Source organism: Anastrepha ludens, chromosome 4 (assembly GCF_028408465.1).
Source record: "Anastrepha ludens isolate Willacy chromosome 4, idAnaLude1.1, whole genome shotgun sequence".
NCBI lineage: Eukaryota > Metazoa > Arthropoda > Insecta > Diptera > Tephritidae > Anastrepha > Anastrepha ludens.
In genome coordinates, this window is record NC_071500.1 from 80,921,168 (window position 1) to 80,933,456 (window position 12,289).

General features: G+C 35.7%; 2 protein-coding genes across 5 annotated transcripts in view; one reads left to right on the plus strand and one right to left on the minus strand.

Annotated features, from left to right (window-relative positions):
- The first annotated feature begins 718 nt into the window (after window positions 1–718).
- Window positions 719–2,383, plus strand: LOC128859979 (ubiquitin carboxyl-terminal hydrolase isozyme L5). The gene is made up of 3 exons (XM_054097168.1): window positions 719–914; window positions 1,198–1,946; window positions 2,006–2,383. The coding sequence occupies exons 1-3, from the start codon at window positions 839–841 to the stop codon at window positions 2,156–2,158; spliced, it is 978 nt and encodes a 325-aa protein (XP_053953143.1). The 5' UTR covers window positions 719–838; the 3' UTR covers window positions 2,159–2,383.
- An 81-nt stretch (window positions 2,384–2,464) lies between these two features.
- Window positions 2,465–12,289, minus strand: part of LOC128859977 (ras guanine nucleotide exchange factor L) — a 59,963-nt gene continuing 50,138 nt past the window's right edge. For 3 of the 4 annotated variants that reach the window (XM_054097162.1, XM_054097161.1, XM_054097164.1), the window contains 2 exons: window positions 3,890–4,059; window positions 3,418–3,796 (listed from right to left, as the gene is read on the minus strand). In XM_054097162.1, the coding sequence (XP_053953137.1) occupies window positions 3,598–3,796; window positions 3,890–4,059 (369 nt within the window). In that variant the 3' untranslated portion in view covers window positions 3,418–3,597. Of the gene's footprint in view, window positions 3,797–3,889; window positions 4,060–12,289 lie in introns of all 4 variants that reach the window. The other variant, XM_054097165.1, reaches the window with a different exon arrangement.

Sequence of the window (12,289 nt, forward strand, 5' to 3'; positions counted from 1 at the left end):
TAATAAATTATTTCGTTTGAATCGCCTTTGACTATCCGTTTATACATCCAGATATATGCGAAATCCAATAATCAGCTGTCATATTTGTTTTGTTTGCACCCTCAAAGCTGCAGTAGTTTCTTCTCCTTCAAATTAAGAAGAAGTTCAATTTCTTCACTGCCATTATAATACATTTTTCTTGAAAAAACAAGCAATACAAATATTATTCAAAATTATGTTGAAATTATCTTTACGAACTACAAAAACAATACAAAAAAACCACAAATTTTTGTTAACGAAATTATCTTATGTAGTTTCATTTATAGAGTTACTATTTCCTTTATTGTAGAATTTATATGTTTTTATAAATTTTAATGTTGTATACCAATGTATGTGATTTACATAAAGAATTCTCAAATAAGTATCTGTTATATATCATTGTATTTGCTATAATAATACTATTGCTAAATAAAATATTGGAATAGTGGCAATTAAATTTGGGTTTACAAAGTCGAAGCAAACAAAACTCATAATCTGATAAGAATTGCCAATCTATTAAATTCTCCAAAATTATTTACATGGAATACCATGGTTTTCCTCAAAAAACCGTTCTCATATATGGTCTATATAAACTCATCCTAAACAATGTATATTTAATGCTCTTGATCACCCGTGATTTCATACTTTATTTTTGTTTGGCAACGGGAAAAACACGGAAACCCTGTTAATAGGTGCGCTGTGAATTGCATTTTTACCATTTGGCAGCTAAAAACATTGTGTGTCAAAACCCTCTGTTGAAAAGTTTTTAAGTACAACCAAAAGTCGGCTATTATTAATATAATTTTAATTGAGAAATAAAATGGCGGACGGTGCAGGCAGTTGGTGCTTAATTGAGAGTGATCCCGGGGTATTTACGGAACTGATTCGTGAATTTGGCAAGTTTATTTAGCATTGTTTTTAGATTTATTTAGTATGCTTTTTGTTCGGCTTAAAACTAAAATTAAGCAATTTTTTAGTGAATTGCAGCCTCCAAAAGTAGTGTAGAGTTATCTAGACTCGATATAGATAGGTATAGGTAATTGTAAGAGTGCGGTCAAGCAATATAATGCCCAAGTCCCGTTTTCACGGATTATTATTCACAATTAAATAATATTAATTTATAATTTAAATGAAATTATTTTTCTTTAATTATTAAGCATAATGTTTGCTTCTTTGTAGGATGTGAAGGGGTGCAAGTAGAGGAAATTTGGAGCTTAGATCCTGACCTGTTTAAAGACCTCGAACCTATACATGGTTTGATTTTTCTATTCAAATGGGTCCCAGACGATGAACCCACTGGTTCAGTAGTGCGAGATAATCGGCTGGATAACGTATTTTTTGCAAAACAAGTTATCAATAATGCTTGCGCAACACAAGCTATTCTTAGCATTCTATTGAATTGTAATCACGAAGACATAAAGTTGGGAACAACTCTTACCGAGTTCAAGGAATTTTCACAATCTTTTGATCCTTTAAATAAAGGCTTAACCCTAAGCAATGCCCCAAAAATCCGCTCTGTTCACAATTCCTTTGCGCGACAAACACTCTACGAACTAGACAGCAAAAATCAAAACAAAGATGATGATGTTTATCATTTTATTGGATATATACCTATAAATGGGCGTTTATATGAGCTGGATGGTTTGAAGGAGGGCCCAGTGGATTTAGGCGCTGTATCATCCGATCAGAATTGGATCGACGTCGTTCGTCCTATAATTGAGAAGCGAATGCAAAAGTATAGCGAAGGAGAAATCCATTTTAATCTTATGGCGCTTGTATCTGATAGATTAAAGATTTATCAACAAAAAATAGACAAACTTTTGTCTACTGCTGACGACGCTATGGAGACCGACGATGATCGGCAGACTGAAATAGCTAAATTGCGTTCGAAAATTGAATACGAAGTCGAAAAAAGGAAACGTTATAAAGTATGTAAAAATAAAAGCTATAATTATACCAAACATTAGTGTTTCTATTTGATTTGCAGATCGAGAACATACGGCGTAAGCATAACTATTTACCATTTATAGTAGAATTACTGAAAATGTTGGGAGAACAAGGTCAGTTAATGCCTATCTATGAGAAGGCGAAAGAACGCGCTGTAGAGAGAGAAGCAGCCACCTCAAAAAGCAAATCTTAAACACTTAACTATTGACTACATTCACAAATCTTACGCATCGTTGTCATAGCATTTTCATTGCACTCAATACTATTAATTATAACATTTGGTTATCTCCATTCATTTATATTCATCCCGTAAACGGATTGACTGCCATGGAAGAACAGAGGTGGTTCCATTCCGGTTTGTTTAGATTTTGCAAAGGAAATAGCCGAATAAATCTAATTTGTGCTATTGGTAAAAAAATTGTTTTATTTAAAGTGAGCCTATCAGTAAAAATGATCGTTAATTTGGTGTTTTTAATTTATTACTCGTAATATATTTCAAATATTGGCATTGATATATATAATATATAATTTAATGTATATATAGTTAATCTTTATTACAATATGTATACTATACAGATTTTATTCGGTTTTGTATTTATAATATGTAAGTATTGTATATAGGAATATTATGTTAATCAGTGATTTTGTCGGTTTCTAGGTTTTATTCATCCAAATTGTGGATTGACTTTCAAGGGTTTTGATTCTAGTTTGGTGTTGTATGCATATTTTGCTTTGGGTGCGAGTGTTTGATTTACTTATGTAGTCTTTGAATTTTCATTGAATATACATATCTATGTTAATATGTTTGACTGTAGAAAATTGAAAATTATAGCATTAATAGCACAATAAAACATAAGCAAGAAATCATTTACAACGCATTTATGTTTAAACAAAATAGATACTAGTTCACATAATATTGACAAATTTATGTTGTTACCCTAAACAAATATGGATTATACATATTTACCTCTTCTTCTGAATGCATTTATTATATGCCTAATATATTCTCTTGAAGTTACAGAGGCAACCCTTATTTTCTGCAATATTTTTGATTTACTTTTAACATTTTTTTATTTATTAGTTCCTTATGATTAACTTTGAATTTTTATATTTTTTTACGTACTTTTAAGATACATATTAAATTTCTTTTACCGTTCTTTTGGTATTGTATAAGCTGTTTTTCTTAAATTGTGTTTCTATAATTAACTTTTCATTTTGCTCAATTTTTTTTTGTATTTTCAAAAACAAATTTTGAAATTCGCTATCATAACTTCTAAATTTAGCACTTACGAATATTTTTTTTAATTTTGAATTAATATAATTGTTTGCATGTAATTTTGAAGACACAACAGTTTCGGGTCCAGTTCAAGGAAGTATAATTTCTTGTTATTTTGTTTAATGTTCTCTCTTTTACACCATCTTACATGCCGCCATACGTCCTTTAACCAATGTTATTGTTAAGTCTTAAATCCATCGAGATGCGTAGTTTGTGCGGAGGATTGTTGAGCGGGAATTGCTTGCACCGGTTCACCACTTTCTCTATGAACTGTAATTGTATAAATGATTGTTTTTGTTTTGCTTGTTAACATTTCAATGATTCCTAAAATGATTCTATAGCATTTTGGAAGCACATCAAATTGGAATAGTCATGTTTGGAAAAAATTGATTTGTCTGATTAAATTGAATTGCCGAATTGGTCGAATAGTGATTTGGATTGTAAGATGGAAAGCAATTGTTTGGCGGCGGTATACCTGCAGCTTGCATGCGATTGTATAAGTTCTTCCTCTTCTTCTTTAAGATCAAATCTAAATTGTAGCCATCAGAGGTTGTTCTGTCAATTGTTATAAAATAGAATAATCAAGAGTTTTAATATGTTATTACTCACATATGTATACACACACACATATGTATGTAGATAACTTACTTTTCAATGCGATTCATTCCCAATAAATCCTTGAAGGATAGGTATATTTTGTTCAGTGTCAAACTCGGTAATCCCTGCCCCAAATATCGTACAAACTTGACCTGCTCACATTTGGGTAAACCACTCTCATGGAAGTCCAAAAAGGATCTATGATCGGAAATCTTATATTCCTGGAACAGTAAAAGGTGGACACAAAGATGACCATTAAATCATTTGTAGGTACAACGACATACGTTCCAAAGGCAAATTTGTTAGTGCATGCTTAAACCTTTGTTTCAGTTAAACTGTGAGTAAGTTTAAAAGCAGAATTTCGCTGGGTTTAACTTCGATTAAAAATTAACCAGTTAAAGACGCACTAAAAATTGGCCCAGGTATATAGCTGTAGTTAGTCGGGCTTGTGATTGTTGTATTCGCAGTTAACATTAATATTATATGTTTGTAATAATAATCAAAAACATTATAAGAGTGTAGGTAAATAATTTACCTATTAAAATTCAAAGATAAGAAGGTGTCCAAAAATTTGCGCAAGTGGCAACTTTAATAGGAAACAGGTCATTTGTTCATTCGTTGTAAATATTTTTTGATTTCTAATATCTACACTATATACAGTACACTATATTTTTCTATACTTCTGTCTTTTTTCATTGCCACACTTTACTGCATAAGTTGAGAAAATTAAATTACGAAATCTTTAGTGAATTTCGGGAAATCTGTTTGTTATTTGGCTTCAAATAACAAATGCATTTAACAGCAGAGATACATATATTCTCATGGCAGTCGGTTCTACGTACCGGAATGACTCGGGTTTTTCCTGACAAAAGGCTGACACCCCAGTAAACTAGCCTTATCGCCACTGGGGCAGGTCCCTGCAGTAAAGTTGCTCCCAATCTCCTCAAGGCTGGCATTCAGACTAACCCTGGACCCGAAGTCTACTCCTGCTGCGTTGACCAAAGACGGTTCCACCTAGATCGTGTAGATGAAACCAGTGCACCGGGTGGTACCACCTGAAGACTTGCTCAAGCATAAGGAGTGATTCACACAGTATGAGCCACATGTTGCTCACGCCGTCCGGCGCCATTAGAACCCACGGCTTCTACCTCGCGCAATACGCTGGTGCAACCATCCAGCAACTCAAATAGAGTCTCTACGTTTGCCCTTCCACCTTCATGCGTCAATGCCCATGCGAGGCAACCAGCAGCTCTTGGTGGGATACGGTACACTAGACAGGGCTAGTTTACTGGGGCGGCAGCCCTTGGTCGGGGAAAACTCGAGTCATTCCGGTAAAGTAGAACCGGCTTCCATGGGAATGGCATACTAAACATATGTCCGGCATGTGAAGGCACCCCGCACGACACTAACCACAATATCACATGCCCCATCAAACCCACTCATCTAACACCTCTCTCCCTCTGGAACCAACCCGTCGAAACAGCTAGTTTTCTGGGCCTACCGTTAGATTAGCTAGACGAAGACGACCGGTGATTACACTACACTGACAGGGGAAAGGTACTGCTACAAAAACAACAACAGCAGCTCTTGGTCCCCCTTACAGAATATTCCATGTGTCAGACCAGAGTACCTCGGAACCTAAAATCAGTCAATGGTGGTGGTCTAGTGTTTATAGTCCATCACACTATGCAATACCGTTTTTTTAATATCAAAGAGTAGCTGTCCGGTCAGGTGATGCCGAGCTCGAAATATTCAACACATATATACCACCTGTCCCCTGCTGCCCGGCTGAATATCACCCTAAATTTGGTGCGCTCATCAGAGGTGGAAATCGTTTGGTTGTAGGCATGGGTAACTGCAGCAGCCCGCCTGACCTAACAATTGCTAGCGCTGGCCTGATCAATAGCATAACCTGGCGACCTAACTATTTACGCATTATCGTCTCTATTGAAAAATCTGCTGACTTTGTTTCCGCGAACCACCGTTCCTACATTAACTTCAACAAAGCTAAATTGACCTTCTTTGCGAGATTCACCGAGAACACCTTCGCTGCTCTTCCCATCCCCACCAATGTGTGCATAGGTGAACGTGCGTTCCGCAAGATAATCATGGTTGCAGCGGCTCGCTTCGCCCCAGCCGGGAATACTTCCTAATTTCCTACCCCAAGCAACCACTCTAGCAAACGAGCGTGACTACATACGCCAAGCTGAGCCCGGGGATCACCTAATTAGGAAATTCTATTTTGAGATTCGGCAACTGATTACCTAACATAAGCGGACCAAATGGGGGGAGCACATAAGCGGACCAAATGGGGGGAGCACTTGACGACCTGTAACTTCACCTTTGGTGTGAGTTAGCTCTAGTCCACTGTAAGGTCCTTGTCGAACTCGACAAAGCACAACGACAGAGTTGCAATCACCTTTGGTAGTTGTACTTTGTCGGACCTGAAGTGATTTGCGAGTTTCTTTAGCTGACAATCAATTTTGCGCCCTCCGGTCGATAGGTCCAAGCCTCATGCCACCAGACGACTGCACAAACTGCCAAACAACAGTTCGCCACTTGCTGTCTTCAGCGATGAATATATTTTGTTTGTTAACAACGAATAAAAATATACTATTGTAATATAAGTATATTTTCTAAAAAACCAATCGCAACGTTTAATTTTTAGTCATATTTGTCTACTTTTACGGGCAGAAACATTTAACTCTGTTTATGTCAAGTATGCGCGTCTTCGCTGGGAAATAATTAAGCAGGCAGAAAAAGTTTTTCGAAACAAAATTAAACAGTTAAAGGATTAAGACTTTTGTTTGAGATATTTTATGTAAACTAATTCAATGTGCAAGAAGTAAATATTCTTTTTATGAAGTTTCTTGAGTAATTTGCACAAAAAAACAACAAATTAAGCACTCAAAGCCCATTTTTCTAATATTTGCGATATCACTTGGCTACTTGGCTGAAATTTGAAATTGAAAGGAGATTTGGTGGCTCCTAAAAACACTCAGGCTAAAAAGCCCATTGTATTTAAAGCTCTGGAAAGGGGATAAATAGACAAGGAGGGAAGGAGAAAATTATCAGAGAAAGACATAGGCAAGATTAGAGACAGAGATAGAGATAGTTAGTCCTGAGAGAATTTTCCAGATTCTTTGGCAAATCTATAAATATCCTCCTGTTTTAGAGAACGAATATTACTCAATCTCACGACATCGGAACCCAAAACTCGTAGCCGTGCTCTTGCAAAGGCAGGACACTCACAGAGAAAGTGCTCAGTGCTATCCGCCTCCTCCAAGCACGACAGGCACATTGGGTCCTTAATGATTCCAATGGTGGTCATATGCTGACCCCATGGGTTGTGTCCTGTAATGATACCGACCATCAACCGAACGTCTTTCCTTCCAAGTTTTTGTTTTCTGTTCGGACTTGCCACAAAACACTTTGCAGTTCTGCAGCGTTCTAGACCGCACCATCGCTCTTTATGTAGATTGCTTACATAATCGCTGATCCAATTCATGATTCCTGTGGAACTGATTCCGATTATTGGCTCTGGCCCTTGTAGGGGAAGCGTTGATTCACGGTCAGGCGAATCACCATCTGACTTTATTCAAAAAGAAAAATATTTAAAATAGCAGATGAAAACATGCAAGTGCCACGATCAGCGTATAGTAGTTCTGTTCGTTGGTAATCCCAGTATGAAATTGCCTATAACAAAATTCTTGAGAGCTTTGAATTATTCTCTAAATTCAATAAATGCTGATTGCCACGGTTGCATGTTAAGCAAAATACAACAATTAAATAAAACTTTTGGTCGAAAGTTTTTTAGTAAACATTATAATCAGTTCATAAGTTTACAATTCACATATAGTTTTCATGTGCCATAAAAATACCAACAAATATTTGCTTTCTGACAGTATTTTGTCTGGAGGAAGATTGCTTTGATATTCGCTTTACAAACAGTGTTGTAAGGTCTCGTTTTATGCGGTAGAAACGTCCTACAGAAAAGTGAATATAAAAAATTCGCATTAAAGAAGACTTTACTTGCCTTGAAAAACAAGCAATACGTTCCGTAATTTTTCAAAATCGCATAAAACCAAAACAACGAGTTAAAACTTAACTTAAAGCGCATAAAAAAGATGGCAGAAATTAAAAGAAATAGGCTGCTTCGTAAATTACTTCGAATGTTTGAAAGAAATTCATATAAAAACTTAACTTAACCAACTTCCTTGACCCGGAGCCCGTTCTGCCCCACCCTTCTGCAGCCATCAAAGCCACGGTTAGCAAACGGGTTACTCTAACCCACAAGCGAGCTTGGCAGGCTGAGAGAGGCTGCAGATGAACAAAACTGATGTTACCTGTCATGTCCGACCGACTGTCGCAGTTCCTCCTGTCTCTAAGCAGGGGGAAATGTAGGCGGGTGGTTGGACTGATGACGGGCCACTTTCTATGGGAAAAGCACATGGAAAAGGTGGGCATCTCAGACAGTGCACTCTCCAGCGTGTGGAGAGGAGGATGAGACGGCGGACCACTTTCAGTGGGTCTGTTCAGCCTTCGTTGTCACAAGATCTGCTCAGATTTCTTCTAAAGAAAGTTAAAAAGGGAACCCGAGTGCAGTACAATGGAGTTAATTGTGGCTGAGTGCTATACTTGTTAGTCTGTCAAAAAAAAAACATTATCATTAATAATTATCTCTATCTGATAATGCTTTGCACCGTTCGCGAGGTGGTTCCAAATCATCTTCATCACCAGACGAGACCTACAGTATTTGGCTATTTGACATACGAAAATGAGTTCGGAACTATTATTAGTTCATATCCCTATTGTTTCTTCTCATATACACCCCGTTGCAAAGTTATACAACAAAAACCATATAACGCAAAAACCATATAACAGGGTTGAAATATATATTTTTTTTAATTTCATTAAAACTTTCAACTTTCTGGGTATGCACTTTTATAGCCCATTGAATTTAAGTATAACAAAATGTACATGAGTTTCATGTGACCACAAAATCCATTAATTTTTGGGACATTTTTGATTGCTTATTGCCATTAGCTTTTACGGTTTCACGCTTCCAATTTTTACTAAACGAACGGACTGCCCAAATTTAGTTTGTGTACTCAGAAAACTTACAAGGAAGGGGAAATTGAGCAAGCAAAGTGACATTTCAGTTCATGCTGAATATTTTTTACTTGTAGTTTGCCTTCTAGAAAAACAGCGTAGTATCTGTGATAGCTGTTTTCAATCAAGTTTCTTTAGTAAATTGTCGACGAAAAATGCTCACGGTCATCGTTCTAATACATTTCATGGCTATCGATATTTCACAAATTTCGCTGTCGAAAATGTACAAGAATTAATCTTTTTGTTCCGATTCACTTCTTTTAAGATCAAGGTAGGATTAAATGTGCAACTACGAAGGCCACCATGTATTTTTTTTTTTTGCATTTTGATGTGATGAATGTCAAAAATCTGAATTTACTTTCAGTCAAAATCTAATATTTCTCTGGCGTAAAAAATAAGGGGACGGGTGACAAGCAAAACAATGGTCTGGTAGGTCTTATTTGCCATACCCCTCGAAAATAGTTCATATAACTTAAACTAACATGCTGTCATTATAAAAATTCCATCAGTCTTTCGCTACGTAAAATGTTGAAAGTCTTAATTAAATATCTTCATTAACGACTTCAAAAACGTAAGTATGCCACTCCACTGCGAAACAGGCGTCTTTTTAGCAATAAAATATAAATATGTGTTACAATCAAATCAAATATAGGCCAAATAAAAATGTTTTTTTCTAAAAGCAGTGGTGAGCAAAACTGTTAACCTTCTTACTAAAATCAACTAAATACCATTATAACATTTGTTCTACCAACAATATCAACAACATTTATATACCAGAACGACGCTAGAACTCTCATTTTTTTAAACTGGTAAACAAAAAAAAAAAACATTCTTTAGCAAAAATATACCTACGTTTAATTTCATTTACAAGTATGTTTGAGAGTTTTACGCCACAGAGCAATTTGGTCTGTTATGACTGAAATAGTGATGTTGCTCGAAATTTCGAGCAGAGTTATATCAAATAATTATTTTCTTATTCAATTTTTGATTGTCGTGTCGATCAGTGTATATTTCACGTGTTTGCAGATTAACAAAGAACAAATCAAATAATAAGTGCGTTTAAAAACTGTTCCCAATTAGACCTAATTTATACAGACTTTTTGAAAACCTTTGACAAGGTGGACCACTCAATACTTTTGTATAAGTTGGAATACAATGGGACTGGAGGAAATCTCTTGAAGTTCTTCGCCAGTTTCTTAAAAGGTAGGAAACTACTAGTGAAAATTGGACCCTTTGTGTCTAAAGTATAGTCAATGCATGGTCTGGTATACCGCAAGAAACTCATTGCGGCCCTTTGCTGTTTACTATTTTTATAAATGACTTACCTAAACATTTCAAGTTTACAATGTTTAATGTTCGCGGACGATACAAAACTCTCCAATAGATAGTCAAAACTTACAGTCGGATCTCGATGCCTTTCAAAATTGGTGCTCATCAAACAATCTATTTCTGAACGTCAATAAATGTTTTATTTTAACATATACCAGGAAGCCGAATTACTATTTTGTTAACTACAAATTAAATAACTGTATCCTAAGATGAAGGTGGGAAATGAAAGATCTTGGTATTATTTTTGATACTAAACTTTCATTCACTAAACATATTGATTATTGCATATCTAAAGCATTTGCATTGGTTGGTTTCATCAGAAGAAATTCCACTGATTTTAAAAACAGTCAAACGTTGAATCTCTCTATGTTGCCTTAGTACGATTTCGCATTCATTAATATGGAACCCATACTTTGAGGTTCATTCGAGGAAAATCGAAAATGTACAAAAGATTTTCACAAAAAGTGTATTGTTTAAAATGGGCTGGCAAGATTATTCGGCCACTTATATAAGTCGCCCTAAATTACTTGGCTTACAGTCATTACATGATAGGCGAATATACTTCTCAATAATCTTTGTCTATAATATCATTTATGGTAATTCGATTGTAAAGAGTTATTAAGCCAAATCACAGTCATTTTTCTTTTTATAGTCTAAGAACTAATCGTTTATTTAACATTTCTAATAATACCTCTAATTATGCAGTTATTGTAACATCATCTATACTGTAAAGGTGAATGAATGTCTGTACGTTGTCCGCGCATCACTACGAAACGACAACACCAAATGACGTAAAAATTTTTATACATTAATATTTTCACCCAATGAAGGTTAAAGGCATGTTTTTATGATGGATTTGAGTTTGAGATAGAAAATTAATAAAAATAATTTTGCTTGATATTTTTCTGATTCGTTGTTTTGATTTTATTCAACGAGGCATAGCAACGGATGCCGGGTATTGTAATGTTATGGTTATTAATAAAAATTTATTTTCTATGAAGTAATTGTAATTCTTTTATATATATATCCTTAATCCCTCAAAACTATTCCTACGCGAGCGGGGCCGCGGGTTAAAGCTAGTTAACTATAATGATAATATTGTGCGATTTAAGCTCGATCTGTTTACCATATTTAATTAAGTGAATTAGTCTGTAAGAACATTTTCTGTAGACTGAAATAAATAAATAAATAAATTACCCAAGACGTCGAAGAAAATGTTACGGTTTTGAATTAGAAAAAGCATTCAACTAGAAAAATAGCTGAAAAACTAAATGTAAGTCGACAAATGGTGTTCAATGTGAAAAAAGACAAAATATTGACGGAGCTGTAAGCAATAGTGGTCGCCCTAGGAAGCTTACTGATGCAGATAATACAAGCATCTCCTTGATTATTATTGCAAAAAAAAAAAATAGGGCACATTTTCCGCGAAGCTGTTGCTCGGCTAGAAGTTCAAGGGAGTACGGGGATAGTGCGACGTGCTTTGAATAAAATAGGTACGGTTGCCGCATAAAAAGAGATATACAAGTATAAGTACATACATATGTACTATATGCGCTGGGTGAGTGGATTATCAAAGCAAGACTTCAGTTCCCTAAAGAACGGCAAAATTGGACTATTGAGGGCTGGGAAAGGATTATACAGTTAGACGAGTTGAATATAAACTGGCACCAATCCGATGGTAAGGCATATTTTTGACATCCATCGCTTCCAAGAAAAACTTAAACGGTGACAGGTGAAGCAAACTGTGAAGCTAACGGCTGGATTTTGATGAGTTCGGCCTGCTTCACGAGGGGACGAGTTGGCCCCCTATATACATATGTAGAATTAATAAAATCAGAAAATGTATATCCACATTCTGCAATCACATTTGCCTGACTTCGTGGACGAATGAGCATATCCTGCTGAGAAAATTATTGTCTAGAAAGATGGCGGCGACCCGAGGCATACTGCGAAAATTGTCTTGGCTACAAAATTCAACTTATAAAAATTTTAAACGGCCGGCACAAAGTC